The sequence below is a fragment of the Penicillium alfredii genome (genome assembly GCF_028826965.1).
Source record: "Penicillium alfredii strain IBT 34128 chromosome Unknown utg000009l_segment0_segment0, whole genome shotgun sequence".
Taxonomy (NCBI): Eukaryota; Fungi; Ascomycota; class Eurotiomycetes; order Eurotiales; family Aspergillaceae; genus Penicillium; species Penicillium alfredii.
The window spans coordinates 1,944,264-1,963,900 of record NW_026622706.1 but is presented as its reverse complement, the minus strand read 5'-3'; the positions used below and the strand labels follow the sequence as shown (position 1 = coordinate 1,963,900).

Genomic DNA, 19,637 nt, shown 5'->3' with positions numbered 1-19,637 from the left:
GCCCGAAGAGCCTACCGCAACGCCCCACGCGGGGCGCAGCGTAGAAAGTCAAGCCTGGCGATGCGCTCTGTGCCCATTCAAAAATGATCGAGGAAATAGCCATGCACAAAAGTAGCAATAATGGCACAACAAACAGACACCAGATCAGCAGACGAAAACAAAGTCACCAATGGACTCGATGCCCTCAATCTACGCCCCGACCAACAAGCACCGATCCTCCGTCTCCCCAATGAGCTCCTCCAGCTCATCTTCGAGTTCGCCACAGCAAAGAAAGACAAAGATGAATGGGACGCCCGGATCTGGGCCTACTCATTGCTGACGCCCCTGGCCGAGGTCAGCCGCCGCTTCAACAGTCTCGTGCTACCAATGCTGTACGGCATCATCGACCTCAACGGGCACCCATTCAACTACCAGCAGAGAGTGAAGCAGCTGCATGACACGCTCAAACAAAGGCCCGAGCTGCGGTCCTTGCCTCGATCGTTGCAGATCGAGATCGAGGACGAGGGAACCAAGCTAGACTTTCCCGTCATCCACGATCTCGTGGTGTGGGCGACGGGGCTGACGCATTTGCGGCTTTATGGCGGGTTCGGGGTGCAAGAAAACTCGGATACGTTTCTGTATGGCCTGCGCGATGAGACTTGTGCGTTGGTCCGATCGGCTGGGCAGTGTCTGCCCGCGCTGCGCAGCTTTGATATCTTCTCGTGTTTCAGTGCCGGGGCGTTGACGCAGATGATCGAGAGTTTCGCCTTTAAGTCTCTCGAGAAACTGGAGATTTGGGCAATTCTGGAAGATCACAATGAGCCTGTGTTATCCGACGAGAAGGTAAACCATTCAAACCTTTTCCAGGCGGTGGATTTGGATGTATATCTCGCACTGGGCATCATATAGGAAAAAGCTGACAACCTACTTCTCTAGATCCAGGGAGCGGCTTCTTTCACTTCCCTCAGCCTGAACGGCTACAGCGCGGATCTACGAACCCTGTTCCATCTGACACGATGGCCCAAGAAACTTGTCCACTTCACCAGCCGGTGCGTCCACGACGACGACGACGGTCCCGCCGATTTGGACTTTGCCGAGCTGCGCCCGGCACTACTGCCCCATCTCGAGACTCTACAGACAATAGAGTTGCAAGGGCCATACAAAAGCAACAGAGACGGGCTATTCAACGCGGCCGAGTTCCCGAACCTGGAGTCCTTCAAGATATCTCGGTGGGCGATTGCGCCCCGCGGAAGCCTAGCGTGGACCCCCGAACACGCCGATCTCCTGCTCGCGCCCAGGCTGAAAGTGCTTACATGGGTCGTGGACGAGAGCCCCGCAGAAGTCGAGGAATGGGATGAGTTTAGTCCCGAGGAAGAGAAGTGGATGCGCGAGTTCGCGAAAGTCGCGTCACAGCGCAGATCCACGCTGCAGAGGATTCATATACAGTACAAGCCTGAGACCTATAATGTGGAGGAGCGCTTTGGGTATCCGTGGGACCGCATGGATAAAGTGCGGGAGGAGATCCGACCCTATGGGGTGGCGCTGGGGTATGATGAGCCGCCCTTGTCGAAGAAGGAGTGGCAGGAAGAGGTCGACTCGAAAAAAGAACGGATGGAGCGGGAGGCGTTGAGGAGACATAGAGCTGTGCTGGCGAGTCGAGTCGAGAGCTAATATTGAGGCATACATAGAGGGCCTCTGGGGTTTGCAGAATACTTAGGTATGTGTGTAAATAGATGTCATTACTAGAATTCCACTGGAGGCTCCTGAGCCGTCCAACCAAGGTCCAACCTTTACATGCCCGCCCAAACAATAAGAAAGCTCATTACATGCATCAATAGAACATAAACATGACCGCAATTTCTATCCCAAACTATAGATATGTAGAATGGGAGTCGACAGCGCCAGGTATGGAGACATATATCCGCTAGAACCAGAATATCCCAACAACCAGGCCAATCACCACAGCCATGCAGCTGCCATGCAGTTCGCGCGAGTGCCGTCCAGCGGCACCATCTTTCGCCTGGTCACCTGCCATAGCGTGCGAGGGCAACGTCGGTATAAAACGGGCTGCCCCCTCTGTCTGGTTATACGACAGATCCAAGGAACAATTTCCATCGGAAGGAGAATTAAGGAGTTTCGGGGATCGGATGAAAGTCGTGGGCATCCCGGACACTGAATAATCGGGGAGAACGGTCGACTCGAGATATTCTGACCTCAGCCGTAGAAGGGTGGCTGCAAATGGTTTCATGAGGACCCAAGTCTCGGATACAACATGACCGGCCGGCTGACACATTTTGCAGAGTGAAGAAGGGGACGACGGTCCTGGATATTCACCGGAATTAGATGAAGAGGTCGAATCGTGGTCGGAAGGATACATCTGGGACGGCTGGTTTTCGGCAGCAGATGTCGGCACGGCAGAGGAATTGAGAAGAGTAGAAGGGCTCGGTATACTAGTTTCTGCCGCTAGACTTGCACTAGGGGAAGAAGCAAGAAATTGGTACCCATCCAAATGCTGGACGAAATACTCCCGCATCGCACGGGCCCGGCGACTAAACACAGACGACGTTTCGGCGGCAATGTAAGGCAATCGACCATTGTGTTCAAGGCTGCTAATCGTGGTTTTGCCAGGGTTCAATGAACGAGACGGACGGTTCACACGGGGCCGATGCGGCGCCGCAACTATCCACGCCTTGCGAGAGGCGCTTCTCGGACTTGGATGCGAAGGATCCTCCGCGAGGCCATCTTTGATGAGCGGTACGTCTGAAATGAACCAAAGGAAGTACAATTAGCTCAACACACACACACACAAAGAAGCCTCCCAGTAGCCCGTTCTCGGTCAACATCGGAAAAGAGAATGGGGTGGACATACGCTGCGCTCCGCCCGCATAGTAGCTGAAATCCGCGAGCTTGAGATTGTAGATGTTTGACAGCGACGGCACCAAAGTAAGCAGCGAAAAGACAATCAACGCCAGTAGCGGGATGGCGCCTGGTTTACCGAGCCCGGGACGCATCGTGCACGCTCTCTCTCTCTCTCCGCGGCTTGGTTATGGCGGAGGGAGAGCCGGTCGCGAGAGTTGGTCGGAATCACAGAGCAGAGGCGGCAACATGAATGCCATGGAACTGGGGACAAAACCCTGATAGTCGGCGCGTAGGTATCAGTGGAGAAAAATCTTTCTTGTCGCTGGCTCTTTCTCTTTTTTTTGCGGGTGGATGTTTAATATCTTGACTCTCCTGAGAGCCACAGATGCGCCGACGCGCAGAGGAGGCTGGCCAACCGTGATCAAGGACCCGCCAGCCTCATGCAAGCAAAAGAGAGCAAAGAAGCAAAGAAAAGGAACGATTGAAAACACAAAATGGATACAGTTAAAACGATGCGGGTTTGAGAATTGAGGAGGATTTTGAAGGGTCTTGGGGTTCCACCGACGATCACCAAGGCGCCAAACAACTGGGTTTTTCTTCCATTCGCAGCCTCGTGATGACGTCGTCGGAGGGTCACAGCAACGGTTGCGGACATGACTTATCATATTATTATTAGAACGGCTGACACTATGATCCTGGCAGATTATCGGCATAGCCTTATATATACCCCGCCATTCTAATCATATCATCAAGTATGTTCCCCCGCGGTCCCTGGGGGGTTTTTTTTTTTCTGGTGATTTCCAGGAATGCATGCCTGAGGCTATACTATATACTTCCCCGGCGTATAAATCTACAACAGCCCACACAAAGACTCCCAAATTAGAACAAGGGGAAAAAAGACGGAAATTTCGATGCATAAGTGCGACAGTTCTACCCCGCCAGACAGCCACGATGTGGGCCAAGCGAAGGAGGCAACCGCTGCAACACCCGCAATAGCAATGGATCAGCATAGCGTGTCGCCCCCAATGTCACAGCGCATTCTTGGCGTTTCTTATCGATGAAGTGGTTCTTTTTTTATTTTACCTTACCTTATTTCATTTCACTTTATTTCAATTACTTTCATTGGTAAAGACATGGATAAAGGATAGATGTAGTGAATTGTCTGTAGACTCTATCGAGACCCCCCCAGATCTATACCGAAAAACCATCGAATACCGGGCCATCGTCAAAAAACCACGATCGATCCCCAATTCCCACCAAAGGCATCCATTCAGGGAATACCACCGAAGCCGCCTGGGGAGCCAAGAAAGACTCCAAGGAGAACCCGGGCTGGGACGTTTTGTCCGGGGCCATTGGCACACCACTGAAGCCTCCGGTCGCGATAACAGTATCTCCACCTTGGGGCAACAGACTCGAGTCACGGGACGCTTGGTGCAGCATGTCATGAAGCTTCTCCAAGACTTTGAGACCTCGTTTGGCAATGACCGACCGCTGCGCCTGCTTGCGGAGGAGAGCGAAGGCATCGACGAAGATCTCATACGTGCTTCGCAGATGTGTGCCGGGGCTGATCTCCATGATATATCGCAACGGCTTCCTCTCGCCGGTTTGCACAGACAGCAGATACATGCTCAGAGTTGCAATCGACTCGACTAGGGACACGGGAAGCAAAAATAGTCGTTCTGACGCCCGGGTATCATCACTATGCGAGAGGTGGTATAGTTCGGTGATGACTTCGATCACACGGCACGTGGACTCTACGACGGTCCGTTGATGGGATGCTGCGAGGCCCGTGGGCGGAGTGGGTGGGAGCATTTTTTTGTCGCCCGAGAGAATCTTCCACGGGTCGACGAAGCCCTTGTATAGAAGTGTTTTGGTTCCAAATAACATCAGATAGAGGGTCTGTCTTTTCTGGACAATCGCGGGCTCGGACGCGTCCCACGAGGTATCTGGCCCAATTAACTGATACGCCGGTGGGAGCTGGTCCATAATCAGCTCTTGGAGCCGTTGCGCGAAGTCGGCGACAATCACTGGGTCGTATTGGTCGGTCTTCCATGACGGTGGACTCATAAAGGCGCTCATAAACCGGGCGGTCTTGATATGGAAGAGTCGATCCGTGAACGGAGTCAAGATGTAAGGGCTGACGAAGTAAGCCTGGAGGCTGTCGTGGGGAAGCTCGACGTCACAATATTCCTCTGGGATCAGTGGCCAGCGGCCGAGGTATGTACACATGAATCTGACAAAAAAAGCTTAGAGTTAGATTATAGGTGCAGTCAAGGAAAGTGTCCTATACATACCGGTCCCAAGCGTACAAGTTCCAAAATGCCCTTCTTCGAAGTTCCATCTCCAACTCGCTGAGAGGAATGCCAGGGTCTTTCAAGTGTAACCCAAGCTCATGGGCATCTTTGACCGCGTCACTAAGAGCAAACCAGCTTTCGCGGATTTTGGAGGAGTTTTTTAGATAACAGATATGATAGAAGCGATGTTGAATGGTCACCAAGGATGGCCTCCGCATGGGCGATTGCGACTTTTCAACTTGATCGGCGAGTGTGTAGAGCCATCGCTGTGTGCTCTTGGGGGTCGATTCCAGGATCCCTGTGGTCGGATATTTGGGGTGTGGCAGATACTGGGTGCTGACAAGGCATATGCGAAGAACGAGTAGCCCAAAATCTTCATCGTCAGCCGTCAAAGCGGCATTACCCTCGAGGTCGCAACGGTCCTGGGATTCCCACCACGCATTGTACCGCGTTTGGAACGACACCGGATGGATCATCTCATAGACTCGATTGACCTGATCCAGGAACAAGCCAATTAAGAAATCCACCATGACCCGCTTGAGACATATTCTTTTTCGCTTTGGGGGGTTTCCCGGCGCAGCTGAGAGCGGAGAGTGTCGGTTCTCTGACCGGGTAGGATTCCTGTGGGATTGTCAATGATTTGAACCTATCCAATCGACCCGTGCAAACAAACATTATACACATGGCCGTCTGAAGCATCACGGTTTGATTCTCGGGAGAATAGCCAAGAGCCTTAACGGGGTCGGCAGGGGCCTCGTCATCCGAATCGCCCGATGATGGCGGCGCCGACTCATTGTCTCTACGGTTGCTCCGGGACCGAGGCCGGTCTCCAAGTTGGCGCGCAGTGCGATTGCGCCGGCCCATGGACGGTGGCAGATAGTCATAATACACACATTGATTCATCACACCGCGATCGATGCAATGGTTGCATGGTTGTTCCCGATTGCACTTGGAACATTTATCTTATTAGCATACGTCGCGCGCGGGAAGAAGAAATCCACGACACAGACCGTCGCAGACCATTGAAGCGTGGATGTTGGGGCCCACAAGGAATTTACCTTTTTCTTCCTGCGATTGCACTCCAGACAGGATTTCATCTGCCGCTTGCGCACCTTTCTATCGGCCATCTTGGCAACATGCCTTTTGACATCGGGAAATGCAAAGGGAGAAAGAGTCGAGTCCGATGGGAGGTGGTTTCGGCCCTAAGCGGCATCGGCCATAAGCACATTTGCCAAGCCCTGGAAATCGCCCCCATCGTTGACTCAAGTTACGGTTGATCCTACTATCGTCTTGAGCACCGCCATGCGGCTCCACCGTCAAAGAAAACATTGATGCTCCCACAATGGGATCTGCAGCGCTGCGCCTTGGGGGCTGCGCAGAAACGGGGATATCCTAACGTCGTCAATAACCCTGACTCGCAAAGCAAGCATCTTCACACTCTGTGATTTGGTCTTCACTCACATATTCTCCGTGTTTCGACGCCATGTTACGCTAGCTGCGCTAATGAGCAACTGCCGTGGCTAGCTCTGGTGTTTTGCCCACCACGCAATCACACCGCTGGATCGGCATGTTTCCCTCGCGGTGAAGGCCAGTATCGGCGCTTCCGGGGTCAACTATGTTGATCACATCATCTTCAGTGTTCTGTGCAGCGTGTCTGGCAAGTTCACGGACCCAGAAGGATCCAAAAGTTTGGTGACACAGCCTCTGTCCCACGAATTGAACGAGTCTTGTTGATTCGGACTCGCTAGGACATTCGGTTCGGAGTCTTCCATGGACATCCGCATGCGCACCCCAGTCAACGCGAATGACAGACGGGTCGGCTGTCCCGACACTATGACTGACTTTCCCAGGACCAGAATCAGAACTAATGAGAATAGCGCAGTTGAGAGATCATTCACCTGCGCACCCAGCTCGACCCTGTTTGTGGCGCCATCATGCAGGAGAACGGGAGCATGGCTGAGCTGATGATTGAAATACCCAGTCGTTTGGGATCTTGCTGCGCTCTGCGACCGAATGCCAGCACAGATTGTAGTGGCCCAAGATCAAGATCTCACCCATCGACGGTAGTGTCGCTGGACGATCCAGATTGCTTGCTCGGAATTCCCTGGTTGGCTGCCGTGTCCTTGGGAAGATCGTGAATGGCCAGTATGGCATGACTTCCATTCAACCGGAGTCACCGGCGAGGCAATGTCCACCCCATCAGCCCATAATCAAGATGATCTGGCCCGCAAAGCTCGGATCTGCAGGCGAGGGTTGCAGTTCAATCTCCATCGATAGAGAGAACATGAAGTCCTTTTTTGTAATCGTCTCCACGAAAAGGGATTTGAAAAAAGGACTGGGTGGCGAGTCCCATGGAGGGGGGTAAGTATGAAGCTCGTCAGAAGAAAAAGAGAACGGTCGCAGTGGAAAGGGAGAGCCGAGTCATTAAGCGAAGGCTATTAATATTCTATCATATCTCTCCTAAAGCCGAAAGGTCAAAGCCACTATGCCGATATTTTCTGGGCGCATGGCGAAAGGGAAGGCTCTCAAGGCCGAAACATGGACCCTTATGGCCGAAGGCACGGGCATTGAGTCATGGTAATTGGTCTCTCGGGGATTCCTTGGGGGACCACAGTGACATAAATGGTAAGAAGCGATCGAAACCAAAATGTTCAATGTTTTGCACACATTTTGATCTGAGAATTGGTGGGATCTTGAATATACAAATTAGGCAATCGGCCATCTATGACAGAGTCCTTTGATGGTACACCCCCACGGGGTTTGGTCTCTGTCAACTGCTTGTCTGAAGTTGCTGTTTGGCCTAATATAACCCTTCAAATAAATTTGTGTTATTTTTATTCACAGTCTGATATGGCTGCTGTGGCCCCCGGGGCGAGGACGGTATAGTTCAGCTGGTGTATGACTCGCGTTCCAGCAAATCTCACGTCACGTTCATCCGACTGATATCACCATGTAAGGAGAGCATCTGCTTCTTAGATGCTCCCAGAGAACATCCCAGGGCATGTATCTTGACTGGCTATACAGATCATTAAGTGTCAGCTCTGATTGATAAACCAGAAAGAACGAAAAGAAGTGGTCTCACAATTATTATTATAGACCTCTAATACATCGTCCTCAATGCATCGCTTAGGCTCCCCATTATAGAGATAAGACGATGACCGGCAGAAGCTTGGAAGAAGCTCACTGGACGACAGAACCCAAAGATCGGACCGAGCATCGAGCGGGTAATATAGAGGTGTTCGCGAGTATTCATGCCCCGGAACCGAGATAGAGATATTCAACTGGACGTGATTCCGGATGCTGCTCGACATTTTGCCCAGGATGTTGACTTGGACGCATGCGATGATAAGAACGATACATGTCAGCACTTCGCAGCTGACCATGATCTTGTATCTTTAGAAGGACTCAAATAGAAGAAGAGATATATAACAGTAGAAAAACAAAGCATTGATAGACTTCAGCCTTGATAGCCTTGAAGGTCGACATCGACTGGTTTAAGATCGATCGAAACCCCCCACTTTCTGGCGTGATTGGGCCGTGAAGAAAAGCAGTGGTCTTATCTATGCACATTACTCAATTCTACGGTGTCGTTTACTCGAAGTCGAGATTGGTATGTTGAGATTGTATCTACAAGAAAAGACAAGACAGACTCTATATACAAACAGGAAAATGAAGCAACAAAGAAAAAGGCGAACATCCACACCATACCAAAGTCAAAGTCATGGGCGTAATCAGATCATAGTCGCAGCATGGCACACATTAAATCGGATTCATCATTGTAGCATCCGGCACAGCAGGCTCGACCACGCCTGCAGAAGCAGGCACAGTAGTAGCAGTGGGAGTGGTTTTCGTAACGGGGACCGGGGAGATAGTCGTGGGAACGCTCGTGTCGCGGTGACTAGGACTGCGACTACTGCGACTGCGCGAGCGCTCGCCCCGCGACGTACTGCTAGCAGCAGTGCTACTACCACCACCACCACCACCGGCACCGGGTTTACCGCCACGCTTGACCATCTTGCCCAGCACGCCGACAATCTCGGCGGCGTCTTCGAAGCTCTCATCATCCATGCCTTCCTGCGCGTTGTAGACGTCGGCGATGGCTTGTTTGGCGAGGCGGCGACTGGAGACGGAGTCCTGGAGGCAGTCGTAGAGGTAGGCGGCGTATTCGAGTTTCACGGAGAGCCGTAGCGGGTGCGAGCCGGGCAGAAGCTTGTCGGCTAGCATAGCGGCGTGGTTGAAGCACATTGTCGCTGTGGTAGTGTAGTCCAGGGGCGGGAGGAGGAAGGCGGAGGCTGGTTGTGGTTGCGGTGGTTGTGGTGGCTGGACGGGCGCCAGGCCGGGTGGGTGTGGTGCTGTATAGGCCTTGTGTGGTTCTGAGCCGTTCATGGTGGCGAGGGAATCCGGGGCGTAGATTGAGTCGTGTTTGGAGCGCACCGGCGGGTCGTTGTCTGGTGGGTGTATTGCGGGTCGGTTGTGGAAGAGGACGAAGATGTGGTAAAACGAGGCGCGGAGCTTGTATGATAGCACTTTCAGCTCGACAAAGACGGTGACCATGGGTAGGATATATCCCTCCAGAATCAGTAGGCCCTCGCGCGAGAGCCAGATGATGTGGTGGTAGAGCTGTAAAGACTTGGTTTCGCGCGTTGTGTCTAGCCGGCGCAGCTTTCGGGCACGCAAGAGCTTCTTCGAGAGCATCACTGACACCCCGAGTACCTTATACAGCATTGCCGATAGCCAGGGGTTCTCGAAGGCCATGACGGCCGCGAAATTGCCCAGGGCCTTCTGGTCTACCTCGGAGGAGGCCATCCATAAAGCCAATGTCTGGGAGGCTGCTTGATCAAGACTGATATGGTTAGCCATTGGGTCCATTGAATCCGAGGCGGGTGAATTGCGGTCCCAAAAAAGATCCATGGCAGGTCAATTGACGTGGGATTGTTCGAGGTGAGAATTGGATGTGAGGATGCAGAAATGGAAATCACCAATTCTGAACAATTGGCCTGAACCTCAAGATCTCTCACTTCCGAGGCGAGTAGATAAATCAAAAAGGAACTCAGAGCTCACCTGGCTGGCGCGCGCAAACGAGCTGGGGGAATTTTCAAACGCTTTTCAAACGCGGCGCCTGCACCATGCTCCCACGAAGCGCTTCGATCGGGAGGCGCCGGCCAATTGATCGTGCAGAATATTTCCAGCGCCTTTCCCCCCTGAAGCTCAAGCTGTTCTCGATGTATCGAACTCGAGAGAAAGTTGACACAGCGAGCTGCGCGACGGAAGCTAAAGTCCAGCAACCGCCAATGACTTCTTCTCCCACGACACGAGATGTATCCAGGAACACCCGCACAAACAATGGATTCGACGCGATAATACGGGGGCCGCGTCGAGACGTGTGTGATACCAATTGCCGATCTCTCTTCTTTTTTTTTGGTGATTTCTTCCTTCTTTTTCTTACTTATTCGCTCGGTACAGCTTGTTGCGGTCAATGATCCGAGCTTGATCCCTCACAAATCCGCTAGCAACGCAAGGTGCAATGAAGGTGAAGACGGGAGGTTGGATCGTAAGCAGTTTCGACATGCATTGTGTGGCAGGCCAAGTTAGGGGGGAAGAGAGAGCAAAAAAGGCGTCAGAGCCCCGATGATTTTCGAGCGCCAGCGCACCCGATCTGTGCGGGGGGAAAGAAGAAGAAAAGAGGGATCTCTCGGGCACGAAGATCGCGGGCTACAACTCGGAACTCGGATTTCTACACCTTGTGGATGTGACGTTTCTGTTGGAACAATTGTGGAATTGAGCAAGAGAACTTTTTTTTGTTCTTTTCTTTCCTTTTTCTTCTTCAAGGGCCACGCAAGGATGCGCGCACGGATTGTCTCCCCTGATAATGACGCATAGGTATGGGCCGAACACAGCAACTTTCCTCAGGGAATCACTCGCGAAACCTCTCGAGCCGCCAGCTGGCATTTTATATAGCAAAGTGAAGTTACCCGACCGGTGGCAAGTCAACCCCGACCCCATATCAACCATCCATTGGGCAATTGCTGCGACACATTCCGAGGCGGAGTATACGGGAAATCAGGGCGAAGTTCCTCGCTACGTGGCAGCGGCTCACCGCATGATAACCCATATTAAATACACCAATAGCGGACGGACCTTGCGCTACTATTCATTGGCGCTCTGCCGCTGAATTGTTAGTTCATTGATTTGATCATTTCTATTGCCCTATTGCAATATTGCAGCCTGAGTACCCGATGCCATGGGACGAGCACGGACAATGCCAGCGTGGCAGTGGCTGTCATGGATTTTAGTCGGGTTTACTTGTACTTTTGATAGGTCCAGTGAGTGATTGCTTCGAGTGTAACAGTCGAAATGGAAATCTGTAGTTGAGTAGCTGCATATTTTCTGGGTTGTGGGTTGTATTCCCAAGGCATATCATACACTGCATCGATCATCGACAAAAAGAAAACTCACCCGAAGTAGCTTTGATCTCAATAATGACCATAAACTGATCTCGCGAGGTTGAGATATACACTTCGGTCGAGCACTCTACCACGGTTCACGAAATCCCATGCATCCATCTCCGCAGCATTACATCATAGGTGTCCACTCTATTGTTCTCTCCGAGTAGACGCAAATCAATTGTATTTGTATACCAGAATCTAGAAATCCAACTCCGAATAGATGCAAGAGCTTCTGCTCATAGCCGTGATGCAATCCATATATCAACCAATGCAAATACAACCAAATATACCCCCGAGATCAATCCAGTTCATCCACATCTAAATACCCAACAAATGCCCGCGAGAGAAATGCTCGCCAGACCTTGTTGGCTTTTTTCCTCCGCCTTGTGCTCGGGTCTGAGTCAGGTACCGGGCTATCACCACCAGCAAGTTCTTTTTTCTGTATTCCGTCGTCTTCCCCGATTTGAGAAGCAAGCTGGAAGAAACTGCGTGTTGTGAGATCTTTCATCTGGTAGATGTCGTCGTTGGTGCTGTACTCGACCTCAAAATCGACACGAGGATCTTGCTGTCCCTCAGCCGCGGCGTTGATTCGTGTGAGGTTGGCAAAGTATTGGGTATAGCTCAGCAACGAGAACGCCTGGTTGGAGTACGCAGGGCCCGGAGGAGCCGTTGGTGATGGCGGATCTGGCACTTTGAAATCGGGCTTCTTCTTCTTCTTCTTCTTGCCATGTTTCTTTTTTTTGTCGGTTTCTAAACTGGAGGACTCGAATTCTGAGGCAGGCGACTCATCCATCTCGCCAGAGCCCGAATATGGATCGACTTCTGGCTCGTCAGACAAGATTTGGTTGGTCTGAGCCGGTTCACCTCCCACACCGGTGATGTTGTACTCGATGACTCGGAGGGTCGGGAAGAAGTTCGGGACCAAACTGGGTGCGACCAGCGTCACACTGTATCGCTCAGCCCATGGCCCACCAATCTTTTCCAGGAACCTGCGCTTCGTCTTTTCTTTATTCTTCTTGTCGTTTTTGCCTTTCTTAACCGAATCGGTCTCCGTGGCCTCATCTATATCTTCTTCCTGGCTGCCAAGTCCCTCAAACAGACCGGAAGGGGGAGATGGTAATGTAGACCATTGCTCCCGAAGCGAGGCAAGGTAGCCACTCTTAGACCAGACCGACATGCGGTCATCGGCTGAGTCCTCGGCCTCGGGTGCGATTTTAACTTCATTGCTGTCCTGCAGCATAAAGTGGTCGATATTCATGTGGCCATAGAAACTACCCGTGATCACGTCGCGATAGCTATGCACCCAGAACGTATACTTCTGCCAACAGGTCTCGTCCCAGCTACGCTTCTCGCTCGAGCGTGCTGGGGGGACATGGCCCATCAGGATGGCCTTTATGTTGCGGTTGCGCAACAGTTGCAGCTGTACCCGCAGCCATTCCATATGTTCATACCCGGGCTCGGACTTGTCCTTACACCCATCCACTGCCGTGTTCGACTCGAAGAAGTACATGGTGTTCAGGCTGATCACGGCCAGCTGGCCCGGGATCACCTCGGTGGTGAACCAGCCCCCCTCGACAAACGAGTGTCGCTGGTCCTCGGGGATAAATTCATTCCAGACCTTCGCAAACCGCTTCGTCCACCGGTTCGGGCCCTCCTTGAAGATATTGTGAGGCATGACATCGTTGTTGCCGATCGTCGGGACTACCGGGACGGATAATCGGGGGACCTTTTCGGAGCCTGTCGATTGGCCCTGGTTGAACATGGTAATGAATTTCTGGGCCAGGAGCTCGTTGAGTTCCATCACTTCGTCCGGCGACCGCGGCAGGCGCTCGTCATTGTCGTGGCGCGCAGAGTCGCCGGTCCAGATGACAAAATCAATTTCATTTTTGAGGTTTTCCTCGATCCAGCGGAAGGTCTCGTTGACAAGCGACAGGGGTGCATCGCAATCGGTTCCTTGTGCTCCAAAATACCCGGCTTTTCCATCGCCGCGGTGGCACGAGGTGTCGTCGATGGATGATCCGGGTCGGTAGTGTCGGTCGGGATGGAAATCTGATCCGCATCAGACCTGTCAGAACAACACACAATCTCCCTCAGAAGAAAACAATAAGGCGGTATCCCACTCACCGGTTATATGCAGGAATCGACCGTGGAGGCCTCTGGTAGACGCTTGGGCTTCCTGGGCACCGGGTCGGAACTCTGCCCCGACGCTGGTCGCATCGCCCAGGGGCTCCTGGTCCACGGGGACGGCGAAGGCGCCGGCCAGGAGGCCCAGCAGAGCGAGAATAGACTGCATGGGGGGCTCCTTCTCTCAAAGCCTCAAGTCGGGCTCACATCCGCGGAGGAAAACGCGAGAGAGAAAACGAAGAAAATCAAGATCTTATCGCTGCAGGGTCACGTCACCCCACCCGGTCCGCGCATCCGAACCAGGGACTCGCGAGGTTCAAAAATCAGGGGGGCAAAGATGAAAGAGTCCGAACTTTCTCCACGATGTTCGTTCGCTTGCACAAGTCTGGGGAAAGAGAAGATCAGAAAACCCATCCTCTAATCTGCCAGACATGTTCGTGGCTCGCCCCACGTGCACTGGGGACCCTGCGTGTTGATCGTCATTTCACTTCCTCTTTGGGCCTATCCTGAGCATCATGCTATCATGAAGACTGCTGATTTCACTCCGACGATGAACGACCACGGCAGATTGAGCCAGAGCTGAGGTCTAAGTAGTACATAATCTATCATAAACATTCAGAATATCTACTCCCATCCCATAATCGCACCATTTACACCCGCAATCGCCAGACACGAAACAGTCAAGTCTACCAGTAAATCAAAACTGCAATGGCTCGCAATCTTTCATTAACCCCTCCCAGAAATCATCCGCCAGAACTGTCGGGGGAGCAAAATTGTTGTAGAGCTGTTCGTCGGGGTTATCAGAGTCCGGTTTCGCAGATCTCTGAGACTGAAGCACCGAAAGCTTGATGAATTTCACCCTCTCAGTGACCCGCTCACAGAGTTCATCGTAGTTCTCGATCAGCCAGCGGGATTTTGCGTATCTGGTGGCCGACTCCATCTTGGCAAGGATGGCGTCGACTACCGTGGGAAAGTCCAGAGCTTCACGGGCCACTTGGGGATCCCACCCGGGACACTCCAGCGTGAACAGTCGGGAGAAGATCAGTATAATATATGTTGACGGTCCCCAGCCACTGTAGGGAAGGGTGAAGACCATGTGGTCGGGAATGCTCAAGAAGGTATCCCAAAATGCCTTGACACTTCGCAGGCACCGCCACAGCACATTAATACGCTCGGTGGTGGACGAAGGGGTCTGCCAGAAGGAATGATAGAGTCCAGATTCGTGAAGAAGAACTTCGGCATTGTGTTTATTCAGGATGAACACAACTGCGAGTACGTGGTTAGCACTTCTTTTGCATATGCTCCGCTCGCAATTGCATCGAAACGAACCATTGTGTTTCAATACAGGTGGTATCGACTGTGCCTGAGATTCAAGCTCGCGTTGTAATGTTTTCAAATGCAGGATAATAGGGGCATGCAGGACGTGAGGGTTATCTGGCTCATCGTAGGGCACTGCTTGCACAATCCTCTCGGCGATTTGCTGCACTTGGACCAGCCCTGCGAGCAAGAGATCACTCTCATATTCATGGGAATCCAAAAGAGTATGAAGCTCTTTCTCGAGGTATGATGTATATTCAAGGGCATTTACTCGTCGAAAGATTGCGGATACCCTAAATAGCGTGAGCATGGGATCAATCATGGGCCAGAAGAGCACGACGCACACTGAGGAGACATAGAAACATCCAAGCAACGCGCGTCTTTCCTCGTTTTTCAAGGTCCGAGCCTCGACCAAAAATCCATAATTGATCCTTGAACTATCAAACATGAATTTCCTTCGGTCGTTAGCATGGGTTGGCCTGTTCAGCCCCAGATCAGCCAACATTGCAATAGCCAGCTGTAACAGGTTAGTCATCTGGGAAATTTGGTTGAAATGAACATGGTACCTGTCGAGGAATTCTGGCATGAGCTAAGATCTAGAGAGCCTTGAGGAGACAAAAGCAATGCGACTCACCAGGCAATATGTACCAGGAGCCCCTGAAGTACATCGAAGGACTTCTCCCCTTCCACCAGCAGACGCCGGCCCAATTCCTCTGTCAATTGCGACCCGAGATGATGCTGGAACGATCGCTGTTTATAGGACGCTGCCATCACCACAGTTTTACATAGAAATGGACTCTTGGCATACAGATCGGACGCCGGGATATCAGGAATGATCACAAAAGGGAAGTGGGGAGCCAACTCCTCTCGGTATATTTGCAGACAGGCGGCGACATCGTCCTCATTGGCCGGCAATGGACGCATGGCAAGCTGCGGCTCCTCTTCGGTGGTAAGCAGTGCCGACAGGGGGAGTGGAATACTCGGCCCGTGGCGGGTTTCTCCGGAAGGACTAGTGGGAGACATGACATGGCTAGTGCTTGGATGTGAGGCAAAGCTGTCAGACGAGTGGGGCTGGGCTGTGGTTTCTACAGATCGCATCAAAACATCCACTTTCTGCTCCAGCTCGGCAAATCGTCTGGGATATGACGTTAGCGTGGGTGCATGAATCGAAACAACGGCTCAATACATACGTCCTCGGCAGTGGAGCCCGGCGCTCGCCAAAGTACTGGGTCGTACATTCTTTATGCAATCGCAAGCATCTTGCAACGAGTCAGTGTCAAGTTGGTTTGTCATCGAGGTTTTTTTTGGGGGGGGGGTCGGATCAGGGGCAATGGCATACCGCTCGCATGGGCCGGTATGACTGAAGACACATTTTACTTTAGCCTTGGCACATGGGCGACAAGCATTTGTCGGGGGCCGTGGTGATCTTGAATTAGTGGTCGGTCTACCCAACATTGTGAAAGCACCTTGCCAAGACGCTCAGGCGCAGGGATGGGGAAGAAGAGGTCGGGTCACGTCGGAGACCGGGCGCGGAGCCGGAAGAACTGTACGGGGTCCATCGTTTCACAACGTGATTCTATATGTTTAGCGAGCCTACAGGACGGCAAATTGCGAGATTCTCCTCTTCTAAATCATGACAAGCATTGACCTGGGTCAACAGTCGGGCAGTTTTTTCCTCCTAATCCGTCTATAGCAAAACTAAAGGATCGAACCATTTCGTATACTTGGAGTAGTCGGGAAGAGGAGAGGATAGTTCATGATATGCGCAAAGAAAATGTATAACCAGAAAGAAAGGCAAATCAGTATTCTTTGTGACCATTGCGGTAGTAGGTACTACAGTCGAGGCCAATTTATAATGTCTCACTTCGCCCCTCATATTGAACTTGATGATCGAGGTTTAAAAAGAGGGTATGGCAGTTGTCCTCTGGACGTCCAAAACCCACAAATTACAGGAATTGCGAAGTATAATGGAGGCAACAGTTACGGCCAACGTGCCCTAACCTTCATACTTCCGTTGTGGGGGAGGGTCCGTGAAAAATCCAACACGGAGTAAGCTCCGTGTTAACAATATCCCCAGTCGCTCCAATGGCACCTGCATGTTCTTTTAATCCCATATTGCCATGAAATAAAGCTCCGAGGCGACAATGCTGATTTTGGCCGACCGGGATAAGTCAATTGACTCAGAAATAAGCACAGTCATTCCTGCAGCCCACGAGGCAACTTGTCTAAGATTCACGAGGCTCACAGCGCTGGAAACCTTGGAATCGTCGATTTTAGATGTATCTCCATTGCTGTGCAAACACTTGAGCACGGCTCAGATTTTGATCCTTTTAGATACTTCTCTAACCCAGTCTAAAACCCCTTGAGATCTACCTAGTCCCATCTATTGCTTCCTTCCAATCAAACAATGGCTTAATCACAAGCTGGTAAGCTCTCCCCGTTTTCCTCGAATTAATGTTCACTTACATTTTACGGCAAATAAGCCCGACTATTCCGGGGTGAGACCCTGAACCAATCCAGACTTCAAATTCAACTCATAGATCAATCAATGCCCACAATGTGTCGACACATGGTATGACTGGGGAATCCCCCGATTCCAATCAGGATACGGAGCTATTCGTCCACGCCACCTGCTGGAGGCGTCTGCTGTCGGTGCAATCAGGGGCCGGGGGAACCGAGCGAATGACCAATTGTGCCGAATACAAGAAGCTGGAGAATAGGAAAATAGAAATATAAGAACCCCATGCCATGCCACTGTATTGTAGATCCACACTTTTGTCGCACACTGATCCCGGCCCACGGAGAAGCCTTCTATCGAACATCCACGGCAATAAGAGCCATGTCGGACACCAGAGTCAAGGATGAGGAGATGCATGCATGTTTATTCTAGTGGATCGATTGTTGCCACTCCCTTCAGCGCGATTATTTCCGACAAGCTTGGACGTCGCAAGTGCATGTTTGTCGGTGGTTGGATTATCATCATCGGCTCAGTTATTATCTCGACAGCGATGACTCTCGCTCAATTCGTGGTTGGTCGGTTCGTCCTTGGAGTAGATATACAAGTTTTTACAGGATCTTGTACTAGCCTCAAAATCAGGTTTCTACAACTGCGGCTGGTTCGGCGGGTCGATCCCTGCGGCCGCAGTCACGTATGGCACCAACTTTATCAACAACAACTACCAGTGGCGCATCCCCTTTATTTGCCAGTGCTTTGCTTGTGTCATTGTAGCTTCCTCTGTGTGGTTCATCCCCGAATCACCCCGCTGGCTTATTGCCCAGGGGCGTGACGACGAAGCCATTGCGTTCCTAGTCAAGTACCATGGCAACGGTGACGCGAATGCCCGGCTGGTCCGGCCGGAGGTTGAAGAGATGAAGGAAGGTATTCGAGTTGACGGGATTGACAAGAGATGGTGGGACTGTGAGTGGCCCAGCATTCTCCAGCTCCAGGTTTCATCTCCTGGCATTTCTCATGGGCACGGTGCCGACTAACGATTCCAAATTCAAACAGACCGACCTTTTATCACAACCCACAGCGGCCGGTGGCGCTTCTTGCAGGTCATGATGATTTCCGTTTTTGGCCAGTGGTCGGGCAACGGTCTGGGGTACTTCAACGCCGCGATCTACAAGACCATCGGCTACGAATCTAGCTCGACGCTGCTGCTTCTCAACCTTATTAACTCCATTGTGTCGGCTATTGGAGCATTGACTGCTGTGCACTTTACCGACCGGGTGCCACGCCGACCGGTTCTTGTTTGGGGGACCCTTGGTAAGCCTTAAAGCATGAATATCTCAAGGTCTGGCGAAGTAGCTGACTTGAAAAGCCTGTGCTATCACCATGGCCATCAACGCAGCCATCTGCTTGCCAATCGCCCAAACGGGCACAATTGGCAAAACCAAAGGCCAAGCCGCACTGGCCTTTTACTATCTCTTCAATGTTGTTTTCTCTTTCACCTACACGCCACTGCAGGGCGTGATCCCGGCCGAGGCATTGGAGACAACCACTCGCGCAAAGGGCCTGGCACTCTCGGGGTTCATGGTCAGCGGCATTAGTTCTATCAGCCAATATGCGTCTCCAATTGGGTTGGGGAACATCTCCACAGATTCCTTCTGGATCTTTGTTAGATGGGATGTGGTCGAGTCGGTTTGTTGGTGGTTCTTCTGGTAAGATTGCCACGAGTGGCATCCGCTCTGCCCTTGTTATGTGAGTAGGTACTAATGCTTTTTTTGTTCTATAGTGTTGAATCTCAGGGTCGTACGCTTGAGGAGTTGGAATGGGTGTATCAGCAGCCTAACCCTGTCAAGGCATCCAAGAACGTGGATAAGGTTGTTGTGCAGCAGGATGGCACAGTCACCGAGAAGATCGACCCGGATGCTTGATGCCTCCCCGTGAATTCGAAGGATTCTCAAGTGCTGAAGTGGCGTGTAATCGAGGCTATTGTGGTAAGAGCTTGTCATTGATGCGGGAGCTTTGCATCTATGGATATGTACGTTGTTCGTTCAGCTGGCGCTAAGTGAAGTTGGGGGATTTTGCTCAAATATACCTGTCACGCAAAAAAGCGTAAAAAAAGGCTCCCTTTGCTTAATGCTAAATTCAAATAAAAGCGGCCAGGGGGGTTCT

General features: G+C 51.7%; 8 protein-coding genes across 8 annotated transcripts; 2 read left to right on the top strand and 6 right to left on the bottom strand.

Annotated features, from left to right (window-relative positions):
- Positions 1-120: 120 nt before the first annotated feature.
- NUU61_006653 (F-box domain protein) lies at positions 121-1,650 on the top strand (the record flags this gene model as incomplete). Its single annotated transcript, XM_056657180.1, has 2 exons — positions 121-861; positions 916-1,650. 2 exons carry the CDS (start codon positions 121-123, stop codon positions 1,648-1,650), a joined length of 1,476 nt encoding a protein of 491 aa, XP_056509980.1.
- Positions 1,651-1,903: 253 nt separating this feature from the next.
- On the bottom strand, positions 1,904-2,990 carry NUU61_006652 (uncharacterized protein; the record flags this gene model as incomplete). Its single annotated transcript, XM_056657179.1, has 2 exons — positions 1,904-2,739; positions 2,849-2,990. 2 exons carry the CDS (start codon positions 2,988-2,990, stop codon positions 1,904-1,906), a joined length of 978 nt encoding a protein of 325 aa, XP_056509979.1.
- Positions 2,991-4,029: 1,039 nt separating this feature from the next.
- NUU61_006651 (fungal specific transcription factor domain-containing protein) lies at positions 4,030-5,996 on the bottom strand (the record flags this gene model as incomplete). The annotated part of the gene is made up of 3 exons (XM_056657178.1): positions 4,030-5,071; positions 5,133-5,753; positions 5,806-5,996. 3 exons carry the CDS (start codon positions 5,994-5,996, stop codon positions 4,030-4,032), a joined length of 1,854 nt encoding a protein of 617 aa, XP_056509978.1.
- A 758-nt stretch (positions 5,997-6,754) lies between these two features.
- NUU61_006650 (secondary metabolism biosynthetic enzyme) lies at positions 6,755-7,190 on the bottom strand (the record flags this gene model as incomplete). Its single annotated transcript, XM_056657177.1, is given in 2 exon segments — positions 6,755-7,093; positions 7,110-7,190. The coding sequence occupies 2 exon segments, from the start codon at positions 7,188-7,190 to the stop codon at positions 6,755-6,757; spliced, it is 420 nt and encodes a 139-aa protein (XP_056509977.1).
- A 1,701-nt stretch (positions 7,191-8,891) lies between these two features.
- erg27 lies at positions 8,892-9,992 on the bottom strand (the record flags this gene model as incomplete). Its single annotated transcript, XM_056657176.1, has 1 exon — positions 8,892-9,992. One exon carries the CDS (start codon positions 9,990-9,992, stop codon positions 8,892-8,894), a length of 1,101 nt encoding a protein of 366 aa, XP_056509976.1.
- Positions 9,993-11,876: 1,884 nt separating this feature from the next.
- On the bottom strand, positions 11,877-13,871 carry NUU61_006648 (endopolyphosphatase; the record flags this gene model as incomplete). The annotated part of the gene is made up of 2 exons (XM_056657175.1): positions 11,877-13,627; positions 13,703-13,871. 2 exons carry the CDS (start codon positions 13,869-13,871, stop codon positions 11,877-11,879), a joined length of 1,920 nt encoding a protein of 639 aa, XP_056509975.1.
- Positions 13,872-14,399: 528 nt separating this feature from the next.
- On the bottom strand, positions 14,400-16,117 carry NUU61_006647 (fungal specific transcription factor domain-containing protein; the record flags this gene model as incomplete). The annotated part of the gene is made up of 2 exons (XM_056657174.1): positions 14,400-15,585; positions 15,654-16,117. 2 exons carry the CDS (start codon positions 16,115-16,117, stop codon positions 14,400-14,402), a joined length of 1,650 nt encoding a protein of 549 aa, XP_056509974.1.
- Positions 16,118-17,880: 1,763 nt separating this feature from the next.
- On the top strand, positions 17,881-19,396 carry NUU61_006646 (uncharacterized protein; the record flags this gene model as incomplete). The annotated part of the gene is made up of 5 exons (XM_056657173.1): positions 17,881-18,052; positions 18,117-18,437; positions 18,528-18,785; positions 18,841-19,180; positions 19,255-19,396. The coding sequence occupies 5 exons, from the start codon at positions 17,881-17,883 to the stop codon at positions 19,394-19,396; spliced, it is 1,233 nt and encodes a 410-aa protein (XP_056509973.1).
- Between the last annotated feature and the right edge of the window lie 241 nt (positions 19,397-19,637).